Raw genomic sequence first — 15040 nt, forward strand, 5'->3', positions numbered from 1 at the left:
TTATTTATTTATTTATTTAGAGAGCAAGTGCACGCACACGAATGGGGGAGGGGCAGAGAGAGAGAATCCCAAGGAGGTTCTGCACTGCCAGCACAGAGCCCGCTTTGGGGCTCAAACTCACAGACTGTGAGATCATGACCTGAGCCAAAATCAAGAGTCAGATGCATAACCAACTGAGCCATGGAGGCACCCCTGTCCTCAATCTTTGATCAACTTTGTTGATTTGTGATTTACACACAATAAGATGTATCCTTTTTAAATGTACAGTTCAGTGAGTTACAATAAGTGAATAGAATTGTATAATCATCACACAATCAAGATACAGAATATTTCCATTATCACCAACAATTCCTTGCTATCCCTTTGCAGTCAACCTCCAACCTCAACCCCTGGCCACAGTCTGCATCTGTCACTGTAAATTACTTTTGCCCTTTTTAGAATTTCATAAAAATGGATCATATAGTGTATACAGTTTTGTCTATAAACTTTTTTGTTTAATTTCTTTTTAAGATTCATTGATGTTTTACCATACATCAGTATTTCATTTCTTTTTATTGCTAAGTAGTATTCCATCATGGATGTACCACAGTATGTTTAGTAATTCACCTGTTAATGGGCATTTGGGTTATTTACAGTTTTTGAATGTTATAAATGAAATTCACATGAATAATTATATACGAGCATTATCGATAAATGTTTTCAGATCTCTTGAGTATACCTAAGAGTGGAATTTCTAGGTCATTTGAAAAGATTATTATTTTTTAAAATAAACTACCAAAGTGTTATTCAAAGTGGTTGTATCACTTAATAGTCCCACTAGCAATGTAAGACCTCTGCTCTAAACCCACTCCATTGCTTGGTAGCATCAATTTAAAAATTTTTGCCATTCTAGTAGGTACATAATGGTATCTCATTGTGGTTTTAATTTGTATTTCTGTAATGACTGTGATGTTGAACATCTTTTCATGTGCCTATTAGCCATTCATTCATCTTTTTTGATGAAATGTCTATTCAAATCTTTTGCTCATGGGTTGTCTTGTACTTACTGTGTGGTAAGAGTTCTGTATGTATTCTGGACACAAAGCCATTGTCAGATAGATGTATTGAGAATATTTTCTCCCATCATGTGGTTTGCCTTTATTTTTATAGTATCTTTGGAAGAACAGTTTTAAATTAATGATATCCAATTTATCCATATTTTTCTTTTATGGTTTGTGTTTTTTGTATCTAAGAAATCTTTGCATATTCCTAAGTGTCTACATTTTTCTCTTGTTTTCTTCTTGAATATTTATAGCTTTAGCTTTTATGACAGGTCTGTGATTCATTTCTAGTTAAATATTTGGTGTGAGATAAATAAGGATAGAGATTCACTTAAAAATGGAGCTCCTGGATGGCTCAGTTGGTTGAGTGTCTGACTCTTGATATTAGTTCAGGTCATGATCTCACCTTTCATGGGATCAAACCCCATGCAGGGCTCTGTGCTCACAATGTGGAGCCTGCTTAGGATTCTCTCCTTCTCAGGTACATGCACATGAACTCTCTCTCTCAAAATAAATAAACATTTTTAAAAAATAAAAAGAATACAGTTGTCTTGTTCTAGAATTATTTCTTTTTGTTACCATTGTCAAGGTCATTTGACCAAATATGTATGGACTTAACTTCTGGACTATATTCTGTTCATTGATCTGTACTTCTGTCCTGTGTCAATACCAGTTTTAATTATTAGAGCTTTATAGAAAGTGTGGACTTGCAGTTTAACTTCTTTATTTTTTCTTTTCAAAATTGTTTTGGTTGTCTAAGTCCTTTGTATTTCCATAGAAATTTTATTTTTAAAGTTTATTTATTTTGAGAGAGAGTGCTCATGAGTGGGGGAAGGGTAGACAGAGAGGGAGAGAGAGAATCCCATGCAGGCTCCATGCTGCCAGTGCAGAACCTGACATGGGGCTCGATCTCACAAACTGTGAGATCTGTGAGAACATGACCTGTGCTGAAATCAAGAGCTGGACACTCAACCCACTGAGCCACCCAGGTGCCCCTCCATATAAATTTTTAAATCAGCTTGTCAGTTTCTACCAAAAACCTATAGGGATTTTGCTTGGAATTGCACTGAATCTTTACATCATTTGGAAGCAAATGATGAGTAGAGGAGGAGTGAACTGACCACACATACTGCATCAAGTTCTTCCTCAAAAGAGGCTCTTGGTGGAGCATCTCCATGTTTGCAAGAGTTATGGTGGTTGATACCATTGTTCAGATCTTCTGTATTCTTACTGGCGGGTTTTGGTGTGCATGTGTGTGTATTCTATTAATTACTGAAAAAAGTAGGTTAAAACCTCACATTATGTCTTATGGCTTTACCTGTTGTTTTTTAATATGTTAGTTTTTGTCCCATGTGTTTTGAAGGTATGTTATTAGGCACATATTCATTTATAACTGGCTATATCTTACTGATGTATTGACTCTTTTATCATTATGGAATGTCCTTCTTTCATTCAGAAATAATTCTAATGTAATTGTTTTTGCCTGCTCATAATTTAGCCTCTCCAACCTCAGTCAGTTAAGTGTCTGACTTCAGCTTAGGTCATGATCTCATGGTTCATGAGTTCAAGCCCCACATCAGGTTCTCTGCTTTCAGCACAGAGCCTGCTTTGGATTCTCTGTCCTCTTCTCTCTCTGCCCCTCCCCTGTTTGTGTTCTCTCTCTGTCTCTCTCAAAATAAATAAATAAACTTAAACAATTTTTTAGAAATTAAAAAAAAAAGATCTGCGGTTGCTAGCCAATTTGTCTTATTTTCTTCACCTTCCTGAGTCTTCTAGTACTTACTTTTTGTCTTTGGTCCAGGGTTTATAGTTACGATTAGCAGGAAGAAAAGGGTGGAATGCACTTACTCATTCTTGCCTGGAACCAGAAGTCTCATAATGATTTTTAATAAATGCTTCTGTATTTTCTAATTTTGTTTATTTGCCCTAATTATTTTGTCTTTCAGGCAAATGAAGATAAAACAATGTCCGCCAACCTAAAATACCTTTCCTTGGGAATTTTGGTCTTTCAGACTACCAGTTTGGTTCTAACGATGCGTTATTCTAGGACTTTAAAAGAAGAGGGACCTCGTTATCTATCTTCTACAGCAGTGGTTGTTGCTGAACTTTTGAAAATAATGGCCTGCATTTTATTAGTCTACAAAGATAGCAGTAAGTTTGTTGGTTTTCTGTTTTCAAGTCATTACAATTTACTTGATTATTTTGGTGTTATTTACATATGATATATATATATATATATATATATACATTCATATGTATACATATACATATATAAATATACACATATATGTATATTGTTAACTACACATTTGAACACTATTGCCTTATCTAATGTCCTACTATTACAGACATTTCAATATTTTTCATTTTCTTAAGAGAATTTTAGTCTAGTAATGAAGACATTTTATTCTGATCTATATCATGATTCATGTCTTCCAGTTAATGCTGTAAATATGAAATATAGCTTCTTGCATTTATTATAATTTGAGAATAAGTAAATTCTATATAGTTCTGTAACTTTTAGAAATTTAGAGAAGTCACAATTTTTTACTAAAGTCAAGCCTTTTTATATTATTTGTTGCATTGGTTAGTCTAGTGGTGACTAACTTGATACATTTTAAGAAAAAAACAACTTTATTGAGATATAATTCATATACCATATAATTCACAGGTTTTGAAGTATAAAATTCTGTGTTTTGGGGTATATTGCATTATTCTTTGAAATTGTAGTACAATATATTTTTACACACATATATATCATAAGATTTGCAACTTTAACCACTTTTAAGTATAATTCAGTGGCATTAATTATATTCACAATGTTGTACAACCACTAGCACTATTTCCAAAACTTCATTCACACCAAATAGAAACTCTGTAACCATTAAATAATAATTCCCATTCCCCTTTATCTTCACTACTTGGAAACCTCTATTCTACTTTCTGTCTCTATGAATTGGCCTGTTATAGATATTCCATCTAAGTAGAATCATACAATGTTTCTCCTTTTATGTCTGTCTGGCTTATTTTAGACAATGTTTTCAAGTTTAATCCATGTTGTAACATGTATCAGAACTTTATTTCTTTTTTTTAATGTTTATTTTGAGAGAGAGAGAGAGACATACACACAACATGCACCAGTGAGGGCAGATGGGGGAAAGGCAGAGAGAGAGGGAGAGAGAGAATCCCAAACAGGCTCCATGCTATCAGCGCAGAGTCCCATGCAGGGCTCGATTACACGATCTGTGAGATCATGACTTGAGCCAAAATCAAGAGTCAGATACTTAACCATGTGAGCCACCTAGGCACCCCAGAACTTTATTCCTTTTTATGAACAGATAATATTTCATTGTATGTATATGTGTGTGTGTGTGTGTGTGTGTGTGTGTGTGTGTGTGTATAACATTGTAGCCATTAATGTATTGATGGACACTTAAGTTTTTTCCACCTTTTGGTATCTTGAATAACGCTGCAATGAATACTGAATAATTAATATTGCAATAGAGGCATAAGTCTCTGCTCAAGTCCTTGCTTTCATAACTTTTGAGTATATACATTGGAGTAAAATTGTTTGGTCACATGGTAATTCTGCATTTAACATTTTGAAGAGCCACCAAACTTTTCCACAGCTACTACAACATTTTGTATTCCCATTGGCAATGTCCGAGGGCTGAAAATTCTCTACATCCTTACCAACACTTGTTATTAAAAAAAAAAAAATGTATAGGGGTGCCATGTGGCTCAGTCAGTTGAGTGACCACTTCTTGATTTAGGCTTATGTCATGATCTCACAGTTGTGAGATTGAGCCCCATGTCAGGCTCTGTGCTGAAAGCACAGAATCTGCTTGGGATTTTCTCTTTCCCTCTCTCTCTGCCCCTCCCCACCCCCACATGTGTGTCCATCCTTTTTCTCAAAATAAATAAATAAAATAAAATAAAAAATGTATAGCCATTCTAGTAAGTGTGACATTGTATCTTATTATGGTTTTGATTTGATTTTCCCTAATGACTAATGATGTTAAGCATCTTTTCATGTGCTTATTGACCATTTGTTTATCTTTAGAGAAATGTCTGTTCAAGTCTGCTGCCTATTTTTTAAATTGTTCATAAATTTAGTATACTTTTGAAATCTATTATGGTGGCCAGTGTGGCTGTAGCATATTGATCAAGGATAAGAATGGAACAAAGAGAGATTGAATTGGCATTCAGAAAATGCAATGCAGCTTTGTAGGCTACAGATATGACCATAAAAGCAAAAGGAAATAATTGAAATGTTTAAAATATGTCCCATTTTGTGCATGGAAAGACCAGTAGAGTAGTCATATTGACAGTAGAGGAGATGCAAGAATAGGTTCAAGAAATCATATATGGAAGCTATGGCACTAGTCCAGGCAAGAAGATGATGGTAGCTTAGATGACATTGGTAGAGAAGAGATGATGTTTATGCGACATTGTTCTCTGAACAGGAGGTATATGCAGAACCACCTCCAAAGGCTGAAGGAACTCAAAGACTAAAGAAAAAGGCTGACAAATCCAGCTTGATGAGGGTGTCTTTGGTAGCTGCAAGAGGAGTAGATCTCTGCAACAACCATCTCCCTTAAGGCCTGCTTTTATCGCCCTAGAGGTTGGGGAGTACATGTTGGAGGCCGTCCAAGAGGAAAATGTTTAAGAATGGGTGTGTGTCATGGGACATCTGGGTGGCTCAGTTGGTTAAGCATCCAACTTCAGCTCAGGTCATGATCTCACAGTTCCTGAGTTCGAGCCCCGCATCGGGCTCTGTGCTCACAGCTCAGAGCTTAGAGCCTGCTTCGGATTCTGTGTCTCCCTCTCTCTCTGCCCCATCCCCACTCATGCTCTGTCTCTCTGTCTTAAAAGTAAATAAAACATAAAAAAAAAAAATTAAAAAAAAAAAAAGAATAGGTGTGTGTCAGTCATATCTCCAAGACAGATCATATCATGGACGTTATATCCTAAGGATGTACTTAAAAGTGTGATTTGTTTTTTAATGTTTATTTATTTTCAAGACAGAGAAAGACAGAGCATGAACGGGGGAGGGTCAGAGAGAGGGAGACACAGAATCCGAAGCAGGCTCCAGGCTCCGAGCTGTCAGCACAGAGCCCAACGTGGGGCTCAAACTCACGGAGTGTGAGATCATGACCTGAGCTGAAGTCGGATGCTTAACCGACTGAGCCACCCAGGTGTTCCAAAAGTGTGATTAAACAAAAGGAAAGAATGTGTGTGTGTGTGTGTGTGTGTGTGTGTGTGTGTGTGTGTGTTGGGGGACGCGGGTATTTACGGCAGATTGTCCAAGATGGCATTGATTTAGTTCACACAGATTTTTTTTTAATTTTTTTTAATGCTTATTTATTTTTGAGAGAGAGAGACAGACAGACAGACAGAGTGAGAGTGGGGAAGGGGCAGACAGAGAGGGAGACACAGATTCTGAAGCGGGCTCCAGGCTGTCAGCCCAGAGCCCGATGTGGGGCTTGAACTCACAAATGGCGAGATCATGACCTGAGCTGAAGTCAGACACTTAACCAGTTGAGCCACCCAGGTGCCCCGGTTCACACAGATGTTGGTTTTTTTGTTTTTTGTTTTTTAATTTTTTTTTAATGTTTATTTATTTTTGACAGAGAGACAGAGCATGAGCGGGGAAGGGGCAGAGAGAGAGGGAGACACAGAATCCGAAGCAGGCTCTAGGCTCTGAAGGGTCAGCACAGAGCCCAGCGCGGGGCTTGAACTCACAGATGGCGAGATCATGACCTGAGCCAAAGTCCGACACTCAGCCAACTGAGCCACCCAGGCACCCCCACACAGATGTTTTTAAACTATAGTTGACATGACTTGCTAGCAGAGTAGGTGTGTGAAGATCAAGGAAATGGAGAATCCAGTCTGAGGAATAATTCCCAGGTTTTTAGGTTAAATTAAAAAAAAATTTTTTTTAATTAAAAAAAAATTCTAGATAAAGATTGACATTTATGACTTTGGTACTGTGAATTATTTCAAATAAGATACAAAGAATACAAATGAACATTTTAAAACATTTTTTTAACATATATTTATTATATTATTGAGAGACAGAGACAGAGCATGAGTGCGGGAGGCGCAGAGAAAAAGGGAGACATAGGATCCGAAGCAGGCTCCAGGCTCTGAGCTGTCAACACAGAGCCTGGCGCAGGGCTCGAACTCACAAACCAGGAGATCATGACCTGAGCCAAAGTCAGACGCTCAACCGACTGAGCCACCCAGGCACCCCACAAATGAACTTTTAAAAAATGGATGACTTGGGGTACATTAAAATGAAAAAATGCCTGTATATAAAACCAAATGAGAAGATAAACCAGAGATTGAGAGAAGATATTTACATCACATGTATCCACCAATAATGAACATCCAGAACGTCAAAGAACTTACATAATTCAATAAGGAAAAGACAAGCATCTCAACAGAAAAGTGGACAAAAGATATAAATAAGCAGTTTACAGAAGAGAAACCTGGGGGCTCTTGGGTGGCTCAGTCAGTTAAGTGTCCAATTTCAGGTCAGGTTCATGAGTTCGTGCCCCACGTTGAGTTCTGTGCTGACAGCTCAGAACCTGGAACATGCTTCAGATTCTCTGTTCCTCTCCTGCTTGTGCGCACATGCTGTCTCTCTGTCTCTCTCTGTCTCTCTCTCAAAAATAAATAAATAAACTTAAAAAAGAGAGAGAGAGAGAGAAACCTGAATGGCCAATAAATATATTAAAAAATTTCTAAAATATAAATAAATATATAAAAATATATTTATATAAATATATAACAATATATAAATATAGATCAACCTTACTAGCAAGCAGAGAAATCAAATTAAAGCCACAGACGCAATTTCAATACCCTCAGATTGGCAAAAAGAAAAAGCCTAACAATACCAGGAATTGGAAGGAATAAGGAACAAGACCTTCCCTGAACTCCTGTTGAGAAAAATATGTCACAGCATTAATTATTTTAAATTTTAATATAATTTTAAAAATGTTTAAATAAGCTAATATTTTAGATTTTTTTTCTGCTAAATCTAAGAAGAAATCTTTTGGTAACTTTTAGTTACCTTTTATTTTACTATTATTATTTTAGGGTAAGGAAAGGATAAATATCACATATTAATCTTTAAACATTTTTTCCATTAAAAAAAGTTTTCATAATCAAAGTTTTCATGTTTTATGTTAGGAGAGAAAATCAGCTATGAAGTGTCATTATTGGTAAAGTAGTAGGATCCTTAGATTTCTCCTGTCTTTAAGGGTTTATGTATCTCTTAAAGTTCTTTGGACATTTTTTTTTGTGATTAGTACTGTAGGCTGGCTAGCTTGAAGTCCATTTCCAACCCCTTTCTCCCTTTGTTGTTTCTAATATGGAGGCTATGAAAGAAAAACGACATTGCCCAGCTCCCTTGCTGCAGGGGGTAGCTGTGCAACAAAATCCTGGTCTGTGACAGCAAAAGAAGATGCCCACTAGGTCACTGTATCCTCCTGTTCTTTCTTGCTGCCTAAAAACAAGAACCAGACACAATTGTGGTGATCATGTGGTGACCTTGTTGCAATAATCATGTAGACAATAGATGAGAAGCATGAAGGTAAAAAGCCAATATAAATGGAGAGTGAGCTTAGGACCCTGATGTCATCACTGAGCTGCTTTGGACCTGGCCCTGGCCCTTTGAGGATGAGACAGGTCCCTTTGAGGTTGAGCCAGTATTCACTGGGTTTTCTGTTGTTTGCAGCCAAACCCACTCCTTAGTGGTTTTACTGTCTTTTTATGATTAAAGTCTTCACAATTATTAATTGGCTTGAATGGCTGGTGATAAAATGGAATGCACAAAATACAAGTTTTTATAATGTTGCTACTATAGAGTAAGAATACTTAGTTAAAAAATTAATACTTTGAGCGTTTGGTTATCATAAATATATATGTGCAGATATGTATGTGTACATATATGTAAATACATATAATCAATTTGCTTATGTTTCCTAATGAAAGAGTATAAGGATAATGTTCTTAATATGCTATGTTATAATATTTAACTTTTGAAAAATTAGTATCATTAAAGGTATATTTCAGACCTAAAAGTATCTTAACATGTAGGCCTGTTTCCATTTTTTATAGGTGAGAAAACTGAGGCCTTGAGAGAGAGTATGTAACTTATTCAGAGTTACTTAATTATTGGTTTTACCCATTTCATGTGTTTTCTAGAATGTAGTCTAAGAGCACTGAATCGAATACTGCATGATGAAATACTTAATAAACCTATGGAAACTCTGAAACTTGCTATTCCATCAGGGATATATACTCTTCAGAATAATTTACTTTATGTGGCACTATCAAATCTGGATGCAGCTACTTATCAGGTACTTAAAATATATTTCTAGTAGTTCTTTTAAGAAGCAAATAAACAAACAATAATATTAGCTCTTTTCTTTTTCAGGTCACATATCAGTTGAAAATTCTTACAACAGCATTATTTTCTGTGTCTATGCTTAGTAAAAAATTAGGTGTGTACCAGTGGCTCTCCCTAGTAATTTTGATGACAGGAGTTGCTTTTGTACAGGTAACTATTCAAGATAAGTACACCTTTCATTTTTATCACAGTTTCAAAACCTTATTGTGCATGGAGGATACATTTGTTATTTGTTGAAGCGAGTAAATTTTTATTCTCACAACTGACATATTTTGAGGGCTTCCTTTGAGTAAGATACTACATCGGGACTCCAACTAATGAGAAATAAAAGTCTTATATAAGTTATTTTACTTATTAGTCTTATACTCTGTAGGTCCATCGGTGTTGTTGCAAATGGTAAGATTTCATTCTTTTCTGTACCTGAGTAATGTTCAACTGTATTTATATACCATATGATTTCACTCATCTGTGGCATTTAAGAAACAAAGCAAAGAAAAAAAGAGACAAACCAAAAACAGACTCCTAACTATACAGAATAAACTGATGGTTACCAGAGAGGAGACAGGTGAGGGGGATGGGTGAAATAGGTGTAGGGGATTAAGAGTACACTCCTCTTAATGAGTTCTGAGTAATGTACAGAATTGTTAAGTTACTATATTGAACACCTGAAACTAATATAACACTGTATGTTAACTATACTGGAATTTAAACAAGGGAATGAATGAATGAATGAATGAATGAATGAATGAATGAAACTTTTAAAATTAAAATAAGTAAAAATCAAATTATCTGACACAAATCTAGTTAGGGAAATAAAATTGTACATAAAACAACACTGATTTTTACTGGATGTCTGGAGCTCTTGAGATTATTTTATTAAAATTTTTTTTTTAAGTTTTACTGATTTATTTTGAGAGAGAGAGAGAGAGAGAGAGAGAGAATCCCAAGCAGGCTCCAAACCAGCAGTGCAGAGCCTGATGCAGGGCTCAAACTCACAAACCATGAGCCAAAGTCAGACACATAACCAGCTGAGCCATCCAGGCGCTCTGCATTTGAGGTTATTAATTACTCCCTTCTTATTGTTCATCAGCTTCCCTGATACCATTCTTTCCTGGTTCTTCTCATCTTCCTAATAATTCTTTATTGGGCTCCTTCCTGGGGTCCTTTTCCTTGATATTGGGGTTGCTGATAGGCTTGTTATTTCCCTTAAATTATGTCCTTATTTTTGGAGACTTCATTCTGTAGGTTTTTATTAACACATATATGCTCACAGTTCCTTGGTCTGTGTCTCACCCATAATTTCAGATTTGTACATCTAAAAACCTGTTGGACATCTTAGTTCAGTTATTCAATAGGCTTTACAAACTGAGCATATCCAAAACTAAACTTTACCTTTTCCTCCACCGAAACTATTCTTGCTTGTATTTTTTTCCCTCATTATTTACCCTGCCTGGGAGTTGTCTTAACTCTTCCTTCTGCCTGTACATCTATTCAGTCACTAAGACTTTGCTATTGCTGCTTTGTAATGCTTCTTGATTCTGTCCTCTGTCTCTTCCCCAATTCATGTCGTCTTGTTTCTCATGTGATCATTTGCCTCCTGATTTTTTTTACTTCAGTCTTATCCATCCCTCAAAATTCAAACTCCAGTAGTCACCACTATGGTTTATCTAAAAACAAATCCAATCATGCCAATTTCCTGCCATCCAGAGCCCTCCTCCCCGATCACTTTCTCCAGGGGTGCTATGTCTATCTTGAATAAATATTTCTGTTATTTATTTTTTTTAAATGTTTATTTATTTATTTTGAGAGAGCAAGTGAGCAGAGGAGGTGCAGAGAGAGGGAGAGAGAAAGAATCCCAAGCAGGCTTCATACTGTCAGTACAGAGCCCAGAGCAGGGCTTGAATCCACAAACCATGAGATCATGACCTGAGGCAAAACCAAGAGTAGGACTTAACCAACTGAGCCACCCAGATACCCTTAGTTAATATATTTTAAAATGGGTATTACAAAAATATAACTGCCATTTCAAACCCATATTTTCATAGATATTACTAAGGATAAGCTAAAGTAGGTATTACATTGTAAAAAGTGAGGTGTTTTAAATTAAAATATCAAGGGGTCTCTGGGTGGCTCAGTTGGTTGAGTGTCCGACTTCAGCTCAGGTCATGATCTCACAGTACATGAGTTGGAGCCCTGCGTTGGTCTCTGTGCTGACAGTTCAGGGCCTGGGGCCTGCTTTGGATTCTGTCTCCCTCACTCTCTGCCCCTCCCATCTCTCTCTCTCTCTCTCTCTCTCAAAAATAAATAAATATTAAAAAAATTTTAATTAAAATATCAAGTAAGAGTTCAGGTGGAACACAGATTTAACAAAAGCCATGAAGATAATTTCAGGAACACTGAACTAAGGGATAAAGCCCGCAGTGGTTAACATGATACCATATGGGACTTCCATAATAACCAACAGCTCCAGAATCATTTTTGCTGCTCCAACAGTTCACACTTTGAATTTCTACAACTGAACTGCTTATAGAAGCTGTTTTGTGCATCTGTGCATTTACTCATTCTCTTTCTCTTTTTTAGGGAATTTTTTGAAATTGTAAGTTGTAACAGTAATATCACTATGGGAAAAAAATAAAATGATTCTAAGATTTTCTTTCAAAAGCTCTCCTCTGCAATCCCCAAGAATGGTATTGGTTGCATTTTTATCTTAAGGTCTGAGAGTGCACTCTAAATATGTACTTTGTAAAATATCATAAGAATAAACTACAGTTTTGTTTTTCTTTTTGTTCAGTGGCCCTCAGACTCTCAGGAGCTTGATTCTAAGGAACTTTCAGCTGGCTCTCAATTTGTAGGCCTCATGGCAGTTCTCACAGCATGTTTTTCAAGTGGCTTTGCTGGGGTTTACTTTGAGAAAATCTTGAAAGAAACCAAACAATCAGTTTGGATAAGAAACATTCAACTTGGTAAGTTTTAAATGCTTTCTAAAGTTATCTTTTTTTCATAATATTTTTTAATGTTAGACTTAAATATTACTATATATCTTTAAATAAATAAGCCTACCATAAAATCTCACTGATACAAATGTCTGGCAAGGGGCACCTGGGTGGCTCAGTTGGTTAAGCATCCGACTCTTGATTTTGGTTCAGGTCATGATCTCATCATAGTTGTGAGATGGAGCCCCAGAGTTCTCCGTGCTGGCCATGGGAGCCTGCTTAAGATTCTCTCTCTCCCTCTCTTTCTATCCCTCCCCCCCAGAAACAATGTATTTAAAAAACAAACAACACCAAAAAGCATTGTGTTTTTAATGAATGCCTGTTATTCAAGAATATGGAATTTTAGGTCTGTGACATAAGGGTATATATAGCCTATTTCTGTCCTCACTATTTGAAGACTTAAGAACTTTATTCTTGGTTGCTCCAATTCTCAGAGAAGATGTTACAAATAACATACTCTCTTCCTGGGGGGATAAAGAGATTAATATACTTGACAAATGTCAATTATATGATATAGTGTTATCAACTATAGTCACCATATTATATTTCAAATCCTCAAGACGTGCACTTTAAGTAGCTTACACAATTTTACTTGTCAATTTTACCTCAATAAAGCTGAAAAAGAAAAAAAAGAAACTTAATAGAGGAAGTTTGAAATGATGAAACTTTCATCTTTGTTTTAAAATCTTAGTATGCCTTTTTATTTCAAAATATTTTGTTTTAGCTTTTAAATTCTGTAACATTTTTTTAACTGAAGGTAAATAGTTTATAACAAACAAAAAGACCTCACATACTTAAGGATTTCATTTGAACAAATATTTAAACTATTACAGTATTATAGCATTTAATTTCTCATACAAAGATTCCAGATATAGTATTCCAGGTATATATTAATTTTGGAAAATACTACATGTGAGAGACAGCTTCATTGCAAATCAACCATTCTATTTCAAGTCTCTGTTCTTGTGACTTTGGAGCTCATGTTTGAAAACTGTTTTTTGTTTTGTTTTGTTTTTTGTCTACATCAACTTAACAAATTTACCTTGTCTCTCCTGGTAGCAGTCAGGCCCTCCACAGTGAATGTCTGTACTCCTAATGGCCTATATTTTAAGTCAAACATTCCCAAACAACCTCTAAGCTTTAGTCCATTTTTCCAGCTGTTTTCCAGTAATGTGGTAACAAACTGAACCTTTATATTTATCACAGGATTTGTTTGTTTCTCTGCAAAATTTTATAAATGTATCAAGTTTTCTGTTTTTTGTTTTATGTTTTTTAAGAATATTCAAAGTAGGGGCACGTGGGTAGCTCAGTAGGTTAAGCATCGGACTCTTGATTTTGGCTCAGGTCATGATCTCACGGTTCGTGAGTTCGAGCCCTGCATTGGGCCCTCTGCTGTCAGCACAGCCTGCTTCAGATCCTCTGTTTCCCTTCTCTCTTAATAGCATTTCTCAAGTATCAAACTATCAACAATTAGCAAATTGATAAGGTCCAACATTAGCCAGAGAGTGAAGAAATAGGAACTCTTATTACCTATGGTTGCCAGGAGTATAGATTGATATAACCTTATTGGATCTCAATTTGGGGGTGTTTAACAAAATTTTATATAAATGCTTTGATGCAAAAATTCCACTTCTGAATAAGAATTTATCCTATAAGTATACTTACACAAGAGCACAAAGATAGATCAAGGTTATTCATTTTAGCATTGGTTATAATTGTAAAAAATAGACATGTAGAATATTGCTTAAATAAATTGTCCGTATGATTAAATAGTGCAGTGATTAGGATCATGGAGTCCAGAGCCACACTGCCTGGATTCAAATCCTGAGTCCATCACTTACCAGCAGTGTGAGCTCAGACAAATTTAACTTCTCTGTGTATCAGTTTCTTCATCCATAAAATGGGCATAGGAGTATCTGCCTAATAGGGTTGTTGTAAGTTAGCATACATAAAGCACTTAGAACAATTTGTGGAACATCATGTTATGTATGTATTTCATATTATTATTATTATCATCATCCATAAATGGAATATTGTACAACTGATAGAATGCTGTAGATCTGTATATACTGTCATGTATATAACCTGTATTGGATACCTTTTTTCCTAATTAGCAAGTGTTGTTTTATAATTAAAAAATAGAAACCTAATTAATACTTTCATAAGTGTTTCTTTTTGTATTTTTTATTTTTGTAACTTTGTAAATTTGTATTACTGTCATGTTCAAAATTGGACATCTTAAAATGATTGATGTATACCTGGAACTAATATAACACTGTATGTTAACTATATTGGAATTAAAATTAAAAGCTTAATTAAAAAATGAATTGGCATAAATAAAATTAAAAGAACATTTCATATCCTTTCAGTTCCTTTCCATCATGGAATACGTCAAGTAGTTTTGTCTTTATAAAAACATTGCTTCATTCTGCACTCTGACTACATATCTTACCAGAGACTACTCCTGACAAATGGCCTCTATAGGTTTCCATTTCTTTCTTTATAGTTTGTGTGTGTATAGTTTCTTTGTGTGTGTGTGTGTGTGTGTGTGTGTGTGTGTGTGTGTGTGTATGAATATATAAGAA

At 35.6% G+C, this 15040-nt stretch overlaps 1 protein-coding gene across 5 annotated transcripts in view; it reads left to right on the plus strand.

Moving 5' to 3' along the window:
* SLC35A3 (solute carrier family 35 member A3) overlaps positions 1 to 15040 on the plus strand; it is a 54546-nt gene that overhangs the window by 27461 nt on the left and 12045 nt on the right. For 4 of the 5 annotated variants that reach the window (XM_045478399.1, XM_045478403.1, XM_045478402.1 and 1 more), the window contains 4 exons: positions 2987 to 3191; positions 9258 to 9412; positions 9490 to 9612; positions 12254 to 12425. In XM_045478399.1, the coding sequence (XP_045334355.1) occupies positions 2987 to 3191; positions 9258 to 9412; positions 9490 to 9612; positions 12254 to 12425 (655 nt within the window). Of the gene's footprint in view, positions 1 to 2986; positions 3192 to 9257; positions 9413 to 9489; positions 9613 to 12253; positions 12426 to 12608; positions 13063 to 15040 lie in introns of those variants that run through there. The other variant, XM_045478401.1, reaches the window with a different exon arrangement.

The sequence above is a fragment of the Leopardus geoffroyi genome, chromosome C1, assembly GCF_018350155.1.
Source record: "Leopardus geoffroyi isolate Oge1 chromosome C1, O.geoffroyi_Oge1_pat1.0, whole genome shotgun sequence".
Taxonomy (NCBI): domain Eukaryota; kingdom Metazoa; phylum Chordata; class Mammalia; order Carnivora; family Felidae; genus Leopardus; species Leopardus geoffroyi.